Consider the following 13,602-nt stretch of genomic DNA (forward strand, 5'->3'; position numbering starts at 1 on the left):
AGAAATCTGCAACCGCATCCCTTTATGAGAAAGCTGGTCAATCACCTTGTGCTGATTGGAAAGCACAGTTACCTAAAGGTGCATAAAAACTACAGACAGAAATCCCATTATTTATCTGCATGCATGATAGAATGGTCACAGGACAATAGGATAAAAACAATGACTGCAGATGCTGGAATAAATCAGCCCTTTATTCCTGATGAAGGGCTTTTGCCCGAAACGTCAATTTTGAAGCTCCTTGGATGCTGCCTGAACTGCTGTGCTCTTCCAGCACCACTAATCCAGAAACAGGACAATAGGAGGCCATTCAGGCCAACACTGTCTCTGCAAGATTAAACATGCTTGTCTTGTAGCATTGTAGTTTTCTTTCTCCCACAGGTGCTTATCCAATTCCCTTCTAAAAGCCACATTTCAACCATACTCTCAGGCAGCAACTTCCAGATCGTAACGATTCAATGAGTAAAATGCTTTCCTATTTTAGCCTTACGTTTTTTACTCATTCACCGTAACCCTTCCACCCACAGGAACAATTTCTCTCCACCTTCTCTGCTCAGACCCCTCTTAGTTTTGAACACGTCTCTCAAAACTACTCTCCTTCTACTCTGCTCTGAAGAGAACCACCCCCAACCTCTCCAATATCTCTCATGACTGAAGTCCCTCAATCGAGGACCATTCTCAGAAATCTTTTCTGCATTGTCCCCAGTGAATTCACATCCTGCCGACAGTGCGTAGCCCAGAGTTGGACACAGTACTTCAGTTGAGGCCAAATTAGTGTTCTGTAAAAGATATTCTGCCCCTTGCTTTTGCTATTTCTGCCTTGATTTATAAGCCCATGATTCTGTATCTATTTTCAACCACATCAGAACCTGTACTTTCCTCTTCATTGATTGTACTCCTAGTTCACCATGTTGCTGGACTCTTTCAGGAATATACCCTGTAATTTACATTGCTTGCTGCCACTCTTCCTGCCAAAATGGAGTCATTCATATTAAATTTCATCTGCCATGTGTCTGCCCATCCCTCCAGCCTGTCTATGTTCGTTTGAGGTCTTTCATTACCCTCCTCACAGTTCACAATATTTCCAAGTCAATCTGTCAATTTTGACATTACTCAGGCCTAAGTCATTAATGTGAAGGAAAGCAGTAGTTCTAGTGCTCGAGCACTGGAAATCTTACCATAAGTCTTCCAGCAGTCCAAAACCAATGTTTAACCACTTCACTCTATTTCCTATCACTCAGTGAATTTCACATCAATACCATTATTAATCCTTTCATCTTACTGGCTTTAAGTTCATCTATGAGGTGGTACTACTTTCAGTACATTTGAAAGTCCATTCACACATGGAATTCCATTACCCTCATCAATCATCTCTGTTACTTAATCAAAGAAAATTCAAATCAAATTTCTTAAAGATGATTTGCTTTTTCCAATCCATGCTAACTTTCTTTAATTAAGTGTTACTTGTCTAAGTGTTACTTTAATCCAGGATTATCATGTTCTAAAAGGTCTCCTGGTACGAAGGTGACAGGACCTTGGTGAGACCATGACTGGAGTACTGTGTGCAGTTTTGGTCTCCTTATCTGACGAAGATGTAATGGCTATGGAGAGAGTGCAACAAAGATTTACCAAACTGATTCCTGGAACAACAGGCCTGACTTATAAAGGTCGGTTAGGACTATATTCACTGGTGTTTCGAAGAAAGAGGGATGGGTAATCCTGTAAAACTCAAACAGGGCTAGATAGGGGAAATGCAGGAAGGTTGTTCCAATGACCAGGAAGTCCAGATCCAGGAGTCACAGTTTAAAGATATGACGTAGGCCATTTAGGACAGAGAAAAGGAGAAATTTCTTCACCTGGAAAATGGTGAGCATGTGGAATTGTTTGCCACAGAAAGTGGTTGAGGCCCAAAACATTGATGTTTTCAAGAGGGAGATAGATATAGATTTTAGGGCTAAGGGAATCAAAGGAAATACATGGAAACAGGATACTTAATTGGATGATCAGCCATAATTAGAAAAATGGCAGAGCAGGTTTAAAGGGCCAAAGAGCCTACTCCTGTTCTTACATTCTATGTTTCTCAAGTGACTGACCTGTAGTTGCTAAGAGGATTCATAGACCTTGTTTGAACCGGGGTGTAACATGTATGATTCTCTAGTCCTCTGGCACCACTCACGTATCCAGAAAGGAATGGAAGTACAAGGCCAGTACCAACACCTCTGGTATTTCCCTCCCTACCTCCTTCAGCGTCGCTGGATGCATCCCATTCGGTCCTGCTGACTTATAGACTGGAAATACAACCAGTTTTCTACCAATTACAGGCCAACCAATCTCTCCTGTATTAAATAAAAGCAAAAAGTGATGGAGAAACTCAGCAGGTTGCCTTATTTAACTCCCTTTCACCATAACATTTCCCTTGTTACAGGCAGACACAAGATACCTCAGACATGCTGCCAAGTGTCAATCCTCTTGTTTGGCCCTTAGTTGACACACTCCCTTTATTACTCATTTATTTATAGAGAGGAGAGATGTGGATTTCCCTTCCTGTTAGCTGCCAGCATTTTATTTCACATTGTCTTTGCCTTCCTGTTTTTTGCATGTCCCCTCTGAACAGTGTGGGTTGTGTTACCATACTGATTCATCTTATTTGCTATCTCTCCCACATCCAGGGAGCTCTGTCTTTTATCGAACATCCTTGCCTGGTTGTGGGCATACATCTCAGTTGTCCCAAGCCAAACGAAGCCCTTTGTTCCATTATATGTCCCCCTTCCAATCTTCCAACTTGCCTAGACAGGTTTATTCTCAACCCATTTAAATGTCCTCCTTCAATTAAGCATTTTTATTGTTGATAGCTACTTGACTTTGTCCGTAGCTATAGTGATGGTCCCATGCCTCCTTGACCCATGCCCCACCTCAATCCCAGAACTGGATCCAATAAAGCCTCCTTCTTCCATGTTGAGTGGTGAGCATACTGGGTAAAAACAATGACTGCAGATGCTGGAAACCATATTCTGGATTAGAGCGGTGCTGGGAAAGCACAGCAGTTCAGGCAGCATCTCAGGCAGGAATTCTTCTCCCTTTCTACTTGAATGGTCTGGCAATGGTAGGACAATTAATGGCCACTGCTATCATGAGACTGTGGACATCAGTGAGAAAAAAGGATGGCTGCTGTTTTAAAACAGTACTGACATCTAGTGGCTTGATCCACACACTGCAAGAGATGCTATGACAACAATGAATGGACACTGTGCACCAATCACCAGACAGGGGTTGTTCCCTCCCAGTTGGGTAACACTTCAGTGGTCAGGGACATTCAGCCTAGGATCTTCAGGTGGCCATCCTCCAAGGCAGACTTTGGGATCGACAACAATGGTGGCACAGTGGTTAGCCCTGCTGCCTCACAGCGCCAGAGACTCGAGTTCAATTCTCGCCTCAGGCGACTGACTGTGTGGAGTGAGCGTACTGGGTAAAAGCAACGACTGCAGATGCTGGAAACCAGATTCTGGATTAGAGTGGTGCGTGGGTTTCCTCCGGGTGCTCCGGTCTCCTCCCACAATCCAAAAATGTGCAGGTCAGGTGAATTGGCAATGCTAAATTGCCTGTGGTGTTAGGTGCAGGGGTAAACATAGGGGAATGGGTCTGGGTGGGTGTGCTTCGGCGGGGCGGTGTGGACTTGTTGGGCTGTTTCCACACTGTAAGAAATCTAATGCAAAGTAGCCAAGCAGAGTCTGATAACAACTGACCCTACTACACTATACACTCTTTCTCACACATACACGCACCCTCTTACATACTCACACTCTCATGCAAGCCCTCTCTCACACACATGGTCTCTTTCATACATACACACCCCACACTCATACCCATCACGCGCCCTCTCACAGGCTTATACCCCATCACACTTACACACATATGCAAACACACACCCTTTCATGTGCACTCACACTCACTCACATAGACTGTCTCTCTCTCCTGCACATGCACACACATATAAGTCTATGGGGTGAATTTGTATTTGCAGAATTATATTTGCAGATATATTCTATTTTGCTCAAATAATGCACAATCTGCAGGCAGTCAATGCATGTAATATTTTGTAAATTGCACTTTGGAAATAGAACCAGTCTGATTCATGATGGGGTTACACACTGACTCTAACCTCACACCTTTAATGCATTATCTGAACTGAGATGTTACTTTTTCTATAAAACCTTAAGTTACCTTGAGAGCGTGACTTAAAAGAAATTCTGGGATTTACATATTAAAGAACTGAAACCTGCAACTTATTCTAAAAGATGAAAGACTAAACAGCAATCTAGGTTTATTCACTATGTCATTCCAGTTGCATGACAATGTAATCTTTTGCAATAAATTACTCAGAGTGGTGGGGCATGGAACACACTGCTTGCAACTGTAGTAGACTTGCCAACTTTAAGGGCATTTAAATGGTCATTGGATAAACATATGGATGAAAATGGACTGGTGTAGGATAAATGGGCTTCAGATTGGTTCCATAGGTCAGCGCAAAATCGAGGGTCGAAGGGCCTGTCCTGCGTTGTGATGTTCTATGTTCTAAATTCCGTGTCTCATGATCCTGCTTCAGAATTACCTGAAGAAGGAGCAGCACTCCAAAAGCTATGCTTCCAAATAAACCTGTTGGACTATAACCTGGTGTTGTGTGATTTTAAAACACTATAAGAGAACAGCATAAAGTTGCTCAATAGAAAAAGACTTGTATTGATGTTATGCTCTTCCTATCCAGGAGCAGATTTCCAGCCAATGATGTGCTATTAAATATAACCACTGCTCGCAGATACAGACACTTACCAACAGGAGGCGATACACCTGACCCCACAGCTGGAAAACCGTAATCACAGCCTCTTGAAGAAGCTTCATGGTTCAGGCCAAATTAACAAAACAGATCTCAAAAAAATGAAATCTGTTGGATCCAACACACCCCACTTCTATGGATCACCGAAATTACACAAACCAGGAGCCCCTCAGACCCATAGTCTCACTCCCTGGCACACCGATACACAGTGTGGCAAAGGAACTCCACCGAAAACTGAAATACCTAGTAGAAGACTCATGCCACTCCATCCACTCCACCCAGGAATTCCTGAACATCATCAAAGACACCGAGATAGAAGAGGACAAAATAATGGCCTCCTTAACGTAACAGCCCTATTCACATCAATTATCATCAGCCTGGCTAAAGAAATATTTACCGCACTGCTAGATGTACCAAGGATACCAGAAAGCACCAACTCCATCAGCAAGGACAACATCATCACGCTAGGAGATCTGTGCCTCACTACCCACTTCACCTTCAATGACAAGACCTACAAACAAATCAACGGAACACCTATGGGATCACCAATATCAGGCTTCTTACCAGAAGCAGTAATGCAGAGAATGGAACAAATCAAACTGCAGGTCCGCCACGTGAATGACATTTTTGTCATCACAAAACAGACCAAATTAGAGGAAACCTACAACATTAGCAACAACATCCTTACTGGCATAAATTTCACAAAAGCAGAGGAGAACAACAACAGACTCTCCTTCCTTGACGTCACAGTGGAACAAACGGTTCATGGAGAACTGCAGACCAGTGCCTACAAAATATCAACACACACAGACCAGATACTTCACTACAGAAGCAATCATCCTAACACCCACAAACTGAGCTGCATTAGGACATTATGTAAATGGGCCACAACACACTGCAACACCCAGGAACTATGAGCAGAAGAAAAATACCTATACAGCGTATTCAGGAAGAACAGGTACCCAATAAGCACAGCCCGCTGATTCTTAACCAACAAACCCAAACAAGCAGACACAACGCGTCCAGAAACTCTAGCCACACTACCATATATCAAAGACATCTTAGAGATGACTACCAGACTACTCCAACCCCTTGGCACTGCAGCCCACAAACCTCCCAACACACTGAAACAGCTACTGATGAACCTAAAGGACCCTATACCAACAACCAGCAAAACAAACGCCTTTTTCAATACCATGCAAGGATTGTAACAAACACTACATCGGACAGACAGGCAGAAAACTAGCCAGCAGGGTACCAAAAGACATGACCCACTATCACGAGTATCTCTACATATAGATGAAAAAGGGCACCACTTCGACTAGGACAACCCATCCATCCTAGGGCATGGCTAAACAGAGACACATACGGGAATTCCTAAAGACGTGGCATTCAAACCAGAACTCCATCAATAAACACATCAATTTGGACCCCATTTACCAACCTCGGAGAAAACGAACCAGAAGTGATGTCACCTACCGTAACAGACCAAGACACATAAATAGAAAGTGGGACAGAACTCCAGCACTTCACCGGGGGCTCCCTGATGATGTTACCTAGCACCATGATGATGAAGTGTCTGAGAACGAACCTACCAACTAAACAAGCAAACTTACAACCTGAACCTCAACCTGCGCTACAAATCTTCTCAAAAATCGTAAATAATGAAGGTCTCAACATAAAGGAAAATGAGGTCAAGAAGCAAAGAGCTTTTGAGAGGACATCCCAGAGCTTAGTGCTGAGACAATTGTAGGCACAGAAAGCAATATTTTTGGAATTAAAAATGAGGGTGCACAAAAGACCCAAAGTAGAGGAGCACAGGACAATTTGCAAGAGTACAAATTTAAGGGAGTAAATTAACATTTATACTGAATGAGAAGAGAGTGCTGATACAGTAGACTTTGTTGTTTGTGATTGGTAGAGGCTGTGCAATGGAAATTAATGATAATTGACAGTTTAGAATCATGCAACACATAACAGATGAGACCCTTCAGCCCATGAAGTCTGAACCAATAAAATTACTCTAAATCTAAATGGTTAAAAAGGTGTTTAGCACACTTGCCTTCATTGCTCATTTGTTTAAGTGTAGGAGTTGGGAAGGAATGTTGAGGGTTGTACAGGACATTGGTGAGGCCTCCTCTGGTGTATTGTGTCCACTCTGGTCACTCAGCCATAGGAAGGATATTATTAAGATGGAGAGGATTCAGAAGAGATTTACCGGGATCTCTTCTAAAGTTTGGGCTATAAAGAAAGGCTAGGATCCTTTTCACTGGAGCGTAGGCTGCTGAGAGATGACCTTATAAAAGTTTATAAGACCATGAGGGATATAGGATGGGAGATTCAAGAGTGGGGGGGCACATTTTTATGGTGAGAGAAGAGAAATTTAAAAAATATGAAGGGCAGTTTTATTTGACAGATGGGGTGTTTTGTGTGAAAAATGAACTTCCTGAGGAAGTGGTGGATGTGGGCACAATTACAATGTTTAAAAGACATTTGGATAAGTACAAGAACAGGAAACATTTGGAGGAATATGGGTCAGGAGGAGGCAAATGGGACTAGTTTAGTATGGGATTATCTTCGGCATGATCTGGTTGGACTGAAGGGTCTGTTTCCGTGCTGTATGACTCTATGTCTATAACTCTACACTAGATTAGACTTACAGTGTGGAAACAGGCCCTTCAGCCCAACAAGTCCACACTGACCTGCCGAATCGCAGCCCACCCATTCCCCTACACTAGGCCCATCTTCTAATGCTTGGCCCATAGCGTTGGATGTTATGACATTTCAAAGTTCTCAGCCAAGCACTTGTAAAAGGTCGTGAGGTTTTTCACCTCAACCACCCTCCCAGACAGTACATTTGAGATTCCCACCATCTTCTGGGTGAAAAATAATTTCCTCAAATCCCCTCTAAACATCCTGACTTTCACTTTAAAATCATGCCTCATTATTGACTCTTCAACTCGGAGGAACAGATGCTCTCGATCCACCTTGTCCATGTCCCTGATAACGCCATAATTGGATATACCATCTGATATAATCTACCAGCCCTTCTATCGTAAAGCCTGCATACTTGGCAACATGCCAGCACTGAAATTCACATATCACAATGTGTTATAAACAAAACAATTCTTGGCTTGGTGGCAGCATTCTGTTAGTGGCAAATAGTACTCATGTTGTTACTGCATATTAGCAGTGTAATGTTGCTCAAGGACATTGCAATTTTAGGATAATCTAAAGTACACTGGCATTCTTAAGGATCAAAACTGACAGCACTTGTGAACTGAACAGGTGACAGCCAGTTGCTGGTTCACTTCTCAGGGCAATTATTTAAACAATCAGAGTTAACCTGCCGTATTTAAAGTTTGAACAAAGTAGTTAACTGTCAATCATCATTAGCTGATGCACTGTGTGTGGCAATGTAGAATCTACCAAGTAGAATCTGTGTGACTATCAATCAGCACTCTCTTCTCACACAGTATAAATGTTGGTTCTTCCCTCCCCCCCCTTAAATTGGTAGTCCTCTATTACTAAGTGACCATTTATACCACAATAGTTGAGGCTAGAGGTAACAAAGGGTTTGAGCAGATGCACTGAACTTTGAATAAAGTCAGCTAATGTTACAGAGGTAGAAATTGGTATCCCAGTGAAGTTGTGAGCTCAGGATCAAGGTAACACCAAAGTTGCCGTCTGGTTTAATCTCGATTTGGAGATGCCGGTGTTGGACTGGGGTGTACAAAGTTAAAAATCACACAATACCAGGTTATAGTCCAACAGGTTTAATCGGAAGCACACTAGCTTTCGGAGCGCTGCTCCTTCATCAGGTGATTGACAATTACCTGATGAAGGAGCGTTGCTCCGAAAGCTAGTGTGCTCCAATTAAACCTGTTGGACTATAACTTGGTGTTGTGTGATTTTTATGCTTGGTTTAGTCTCAGACTATTGCCAGGCAGAGGGATATAGTCTGTAGCAACAAAATGGCTTTGGAGCAGGTCTGAAAACAACACCTTCAACTTCTGCAGTTAACGTTGCCACAACAGCCAGAGCTGAATGATCAGATAACCTTGTATAGCTGTATGTTTTTGCTTACAGACTCCATCTTGGCCAGAGCAATCTTATACCACAGTGGTAGTGTTGCTATCCTGAACCAGGAGACCTGGGTTGAGACATATGGTGATTGTTCAGATTATCAGTGATTTTTGTTTTCAAAAATCCCACTTGGTTGGCAACAGCCCAGGACTGGCCTGTCAAGGGCATATTCCTGAAATGCTGGAATCAACAAAATGAATAGAATAGTTTTCCCAAATGATGTAGAACTCCTTCGCTCCCTGTGGAGGGACAAATTTAAGTTGGATGTCATTCAAAGCTACTTCCTCTTGTTTTAATCTAGGAATGAATTGAAGTGGTTTGGATTGGTTGAGAGAACATTGCCTACACTCTCTTGTCATATAACAACTACTTCAACCGGGGCACTGTCTCTAATGGAGACTGGAATTAATGTGTCGACGATGAAACAGAAATTGCTGCAGAAACTCAGCAGGTCTGGCAGCATCTGTATTGAGTGTGAGAGAGGGGGGAAAAAGCCAAGTTAGTGCTTCCAGTGCAGTGACTCTTCTTGATGGAATGTAGTCAAATGAAAAGTGTCATCTTGACTTGAAACGTTAGCTTGCTGTCTTTCCGTGGATGCTTTCTGACCTGCTGTATCTCCAGCATTTGTTGTTCTCAGTATAGATACCAGCATCTGAATAGGAAGGGTTTGGAGGGATATGGGCCGGGCGCTGGTAGGTGGGACCAAATTGGGTTGGGATATCTGGTTGGCATGGACGGGTTGGACCGAAGGGCCAGTTTCCGTGCTGTACATCTCTATGACTCTATTTGTTCCTACAAACGATTGAAAGCTAGCTTTATCGCCTGGGGCGGGGAAATACCCATTTGTGGGTCAGTAGGTCCCTTAAACCTACCGGGGGTGTCACAGCCTTGTCCCTCATGAAACCCATGACGAGTAAGTCACTCCGCCTTGTGTGTGTGTGTAGTCAGTTTGTGTTCGCCTACTGTGAGTACCAGGTAAAAAAAAATGACTGCAGATGCTGGGAACCAGAGTCTAGATTAGAGGGGTGCTAGAAAAGCACAGCCCTGTGATGCCATGTTCCAGAGACCGGTGGTCCCCTCGGGAGGATGGACATGAAGGTGGAGGAGGAGGAGAGAGTCAGTAGCCAGGCGCTTAGGAATTCCTCCCGAGCCCAGTTCGTGAGCTCATTCTCAACTTCCCCATTTCCTCCGTGTGACGCAAAGCGGGGAGAAGAAAGATCGAAAGTTTTCCGCTGTGTCTGACAAGAGCTGTCAGCCTCAAGGGAGAAAGAGAGAGAGAGAGAGGGGACCGGCTATTTCACACCTAACAATGAGTCCGCCGTACTTCGTGTTAGACATCCATGCCCAGACGATGGAAGAGTTTTATTTGGTAATGGACACTCTAGCGCCGGGGATGTGGCATCGCTTTGGTGAGTTGTGGGTCAAGTTTTCACGGCGCAGTGTACCGCCTGCACTTTCAGAGCGGGGAACAAAACAGCGAGCCTGACTGTAATCAGGGGTGTACAGAGTATTTAAAACAAAAAATCACACAACACCAGGTTACAGTCCAACAGGTTTATGTGGAAGCACACTAGCTTTCGGAGCTCAGACACTGGAGGGGATTTAGCTTCGGGCTGGGCTTGGTCATTAACGTGTTTAATAACTGTCATTGTATCCCCTCACCCCTCCAGAAACTGATGGGTTCATCAAGAGGCTAAAGCAGAGTCGTGCTGGACTCGGAATGTTCACTCAAATCGGTCTCAAAGTGATCTGTTTTGTGGGATTTGCAGATGTTGTCTTTTTGTGAATCGTAGGCGTGTCGCCAGAGGCAAACTGAAAGCGATTAGGCAAGAGGGTGGCGCCTGCACCCTCCTTTCACGCTCTCATTGTTCCGGGGGATATTGGCATCTTGTCATTTTTTTTAGTGCACCACAGGTCTGGTCCAGTACTGTGTAATGTTTCCACTCCCCACACTCCCTCCCCTCCCCTCCCCTCCCATACTCGCTGCAGTGGGCATTCATTTCACCCCCACCCAACCGCAGCAGCAGCAACAACAACCACCTGCACTGGTGTAGCGCCCACCCGCGAGTGTACCATGACCTCAGGGTTTCACGGGAGTGTTGTTGACAAGGCAAACAAACACCAAAAACAAATATCCCGAGCGGTGTTTTGTGTCAGAAGCTTGGTTAAAGGTGTAAAGGTGTACTTGTTTCATTAAGGGGGGGATGTGTGGAATGCTAGAACCTGGCATCTCGGCTACTGACTCCTAGCTGCCAATGATGGGTTATGGCTTTTTTTTAAAAAAACGAAAGACATTGCAGATGGTATTGTCAGTTTACAAAAAAATTCTAATCTCCTTGTTCAGATTGCTCTATTTCAGATGGGATTTGAACTCAGACCTCATGGTTGGGGACACTACCATTGTATCACAAGAGCTCCCTAAGTGATATTGTTAGTTAAGTTCAGAATGAGTCATGGGGGGAAAGTAGGAAGATGGGGGTTGAGGATTGACAGAACATTAGGTGCATTAGTCATAGAACATAGAACATAGAAGAATACAGCGCAGTACAGGCCCTTTGGCCCTCGATGTTGCGCCGATCCAAGCCCACCTAACCTACACTAACCCACTATCCTCCATATGCCTATCCAATTCCCATAAAGAGGGAGAGTTCACCACTGATACTGGCAGGGCATTCCATGAACTCACGACTCGCTGAGTAAAGAATCTACCCCTAACATCTGTCCTATACCTACCACCCCTTAATTTAAAGCTATGCCCCCTTGTAATAGCTGACTCCATACGTGGAAAAAGGTTCTCACGGTCAACCCTAACTAAACCCCTAACCATCTTGTACACCTCTATCAAGTCACCCCTAAACCTTCTTTTCTCCAATGAGAACAGCCCCAAGTGCCTCAGCCTTTCCTCATACGATCTTCCTACCATACCAGGCAACATCCTGGTAAACCTCCTCTGCACTCGTTCCAGTGCCTCCACATCCTTCCTATAGTATGGCGACCAAAACTGCACACAATACTCCAGATGAGGCCGCACCAGAGTCTTATACAACTGTAACATGATCTCAGGAATCCGGAACTCAATTCCTCTACCAATAAAAGCCAGTACGGCATATGCCGCCTTCACCGCACTATTTACCTGGGTGGCAACTTTCAGAGATCTGTGTACATGGACACCAAGATCCCTCTGCTCATCCACACTACCAAGTATCCGACCATTAGCCCAGTACCCCATCTTTTTGTTTCTCATACCAAAGTGAATCACCTCACACTTACCCACATTGAACTCCATTTGCCACCTTTCTGCCCAGCTCTGCAGTTTATCTATATCCCGCTGTAACCTGACACATCCTTCCTCACTGTCAACAACTCCACCGACTTTCGGATCATCCGCAAACTTGCTCACCCAACCTTCTAGCCTCTCCTCCAGGTCATTTATAAAAATGACAAACAGCAATGGTCCCAAAACAGATCCTTGCGGTGGAGTATTAGATAGAGACAGTGAAATAGGGAGTGCGCGAGTGAGAGAGACAGAGAGAGGGACAGTGAGTGAGTGAGGGGTCAGTAGTCAGAGGGAAATGGGTCTGGGTGGGTTACTCTTCGGAGGGTCACTGTGGACTTGTTGGGCCGGAGGGCCTGTTTCCACACTGTAGGGAATCTAATCTAATTTCATGAACTCATTGTTTCCGCTGATGGGTGAGTCCCGAACTAGAGGACACAGCTTAAAAATAATGAGTAGACCATTTAGGACAGAGATGAGGAGAAACCTCTTCACCCAGAGAGTGGTGGCTGTGTGGAATGCTGTGCCCCAGAAGGCAGTGGAGGCCCAGTCTCTGGATTTGTTTAAGAAAGAGTTGGATAGAGCTCTCAAGGATAGTGGAATCAAAGGTTATGGAGATAAGGCAGGAACAGGATACTGATAAAGGATGATCAGCCATGGTCATAATGAATGGTGGTGCAGGCTCGAAGGGCAGAATGGCCTACTCCTGCACCTATTGTCTATTGTCTATGGAATGGTGGAGCAAAATAATCGCCTTCTGTTCCTACCTCTCTCGGTCCATTGCCAATCTCCACTTACCATATAACCAGGTAATAATGACCCTTCTACTTGAACCCACAACCTTGTCCAGCTCTTGAATCTTTTTACAACTCTGCCAGTTCCAGCCTGTGCATTTCCTTGATTTCCTTCACCTCGCCACTGCCATGCCTTCTGGTGCCTGAGCAGTAAGATGGAGAATCTCTTCTTGATGTTTCTCTCTTTTAATATGCTTCTTAAAATCTGAATCTGTGGTCATGCCTTTGGTCCTGTTTTATCTATGACCCTACACTGGGGCAAGAAGCACTGGGATATGAGATTACCTTCAAGGTGTTGTCCTTCTGGGAAAGTTCTGTTTTAAGAGCATGTTGTTTTTCTATTGCAACAGTTTCAGGAGCATCAACGCTTTAGGCTGCAGCTAGGCAAATATCAAATGTGACCATTTTGGCAGGGTCTGTGCATAGGATTCAGTGCCATTCTCTATACCATGATACCCCTTGATTTGTTTCATTATGTTAAAAGTGACCATAGGATATAGGAGCACAATTAGGCCATTTGGCCCATTGAGTCTGCTCTGCCATTTGGTCAAAGAATCCCTACAGAGTGGAAACAGGTCATTTATCCCATCAAGTCTACACCAAGTCTCCAAAGAGCAACC

General features: G+C 44.2%; 1 protein-coding gene across 1 annotated transcript in view; it reads left to right on the top strand.

The window, feature by feature from the left end:
* The first annotated feature begins 9,903 nt into the window (after positions 1-9,903).
* Positions 9,904-13,602, top strand: part of LOC140483889 (interleukin-1 receptor-associated kinase-like 2) — a 45,422-nt gene continuing 41,723 nt past the window's right edge. The window contains exon 1 of the mRNA XM_072582681.1: positions 9,904-10,323. Coding sequence (XP_072438782.1) covers positions 10,224-10,323 — 100 coding nt within the window. The 5' untranslated portion in view covers positions 9,904-10,223. The remainder of the gene's footprint in view (positions 10,324-13,602) is intronic.

This window comes from Chiloscyllium punctatum, chromosome 12, assembly GCF_047496795.1.
Source record: "Chiloscyllium punctatum isolate Juve2018m chromosome 12, sChiPun1.3, whole genome shotgun sequence".
NCBI lineage: Eukaryota > Metazoa > Chordata > Chondrichthyes > Orectolobiformes > Hemiscylliidae > Chiloscyllium > Chiloscyllium punctatum.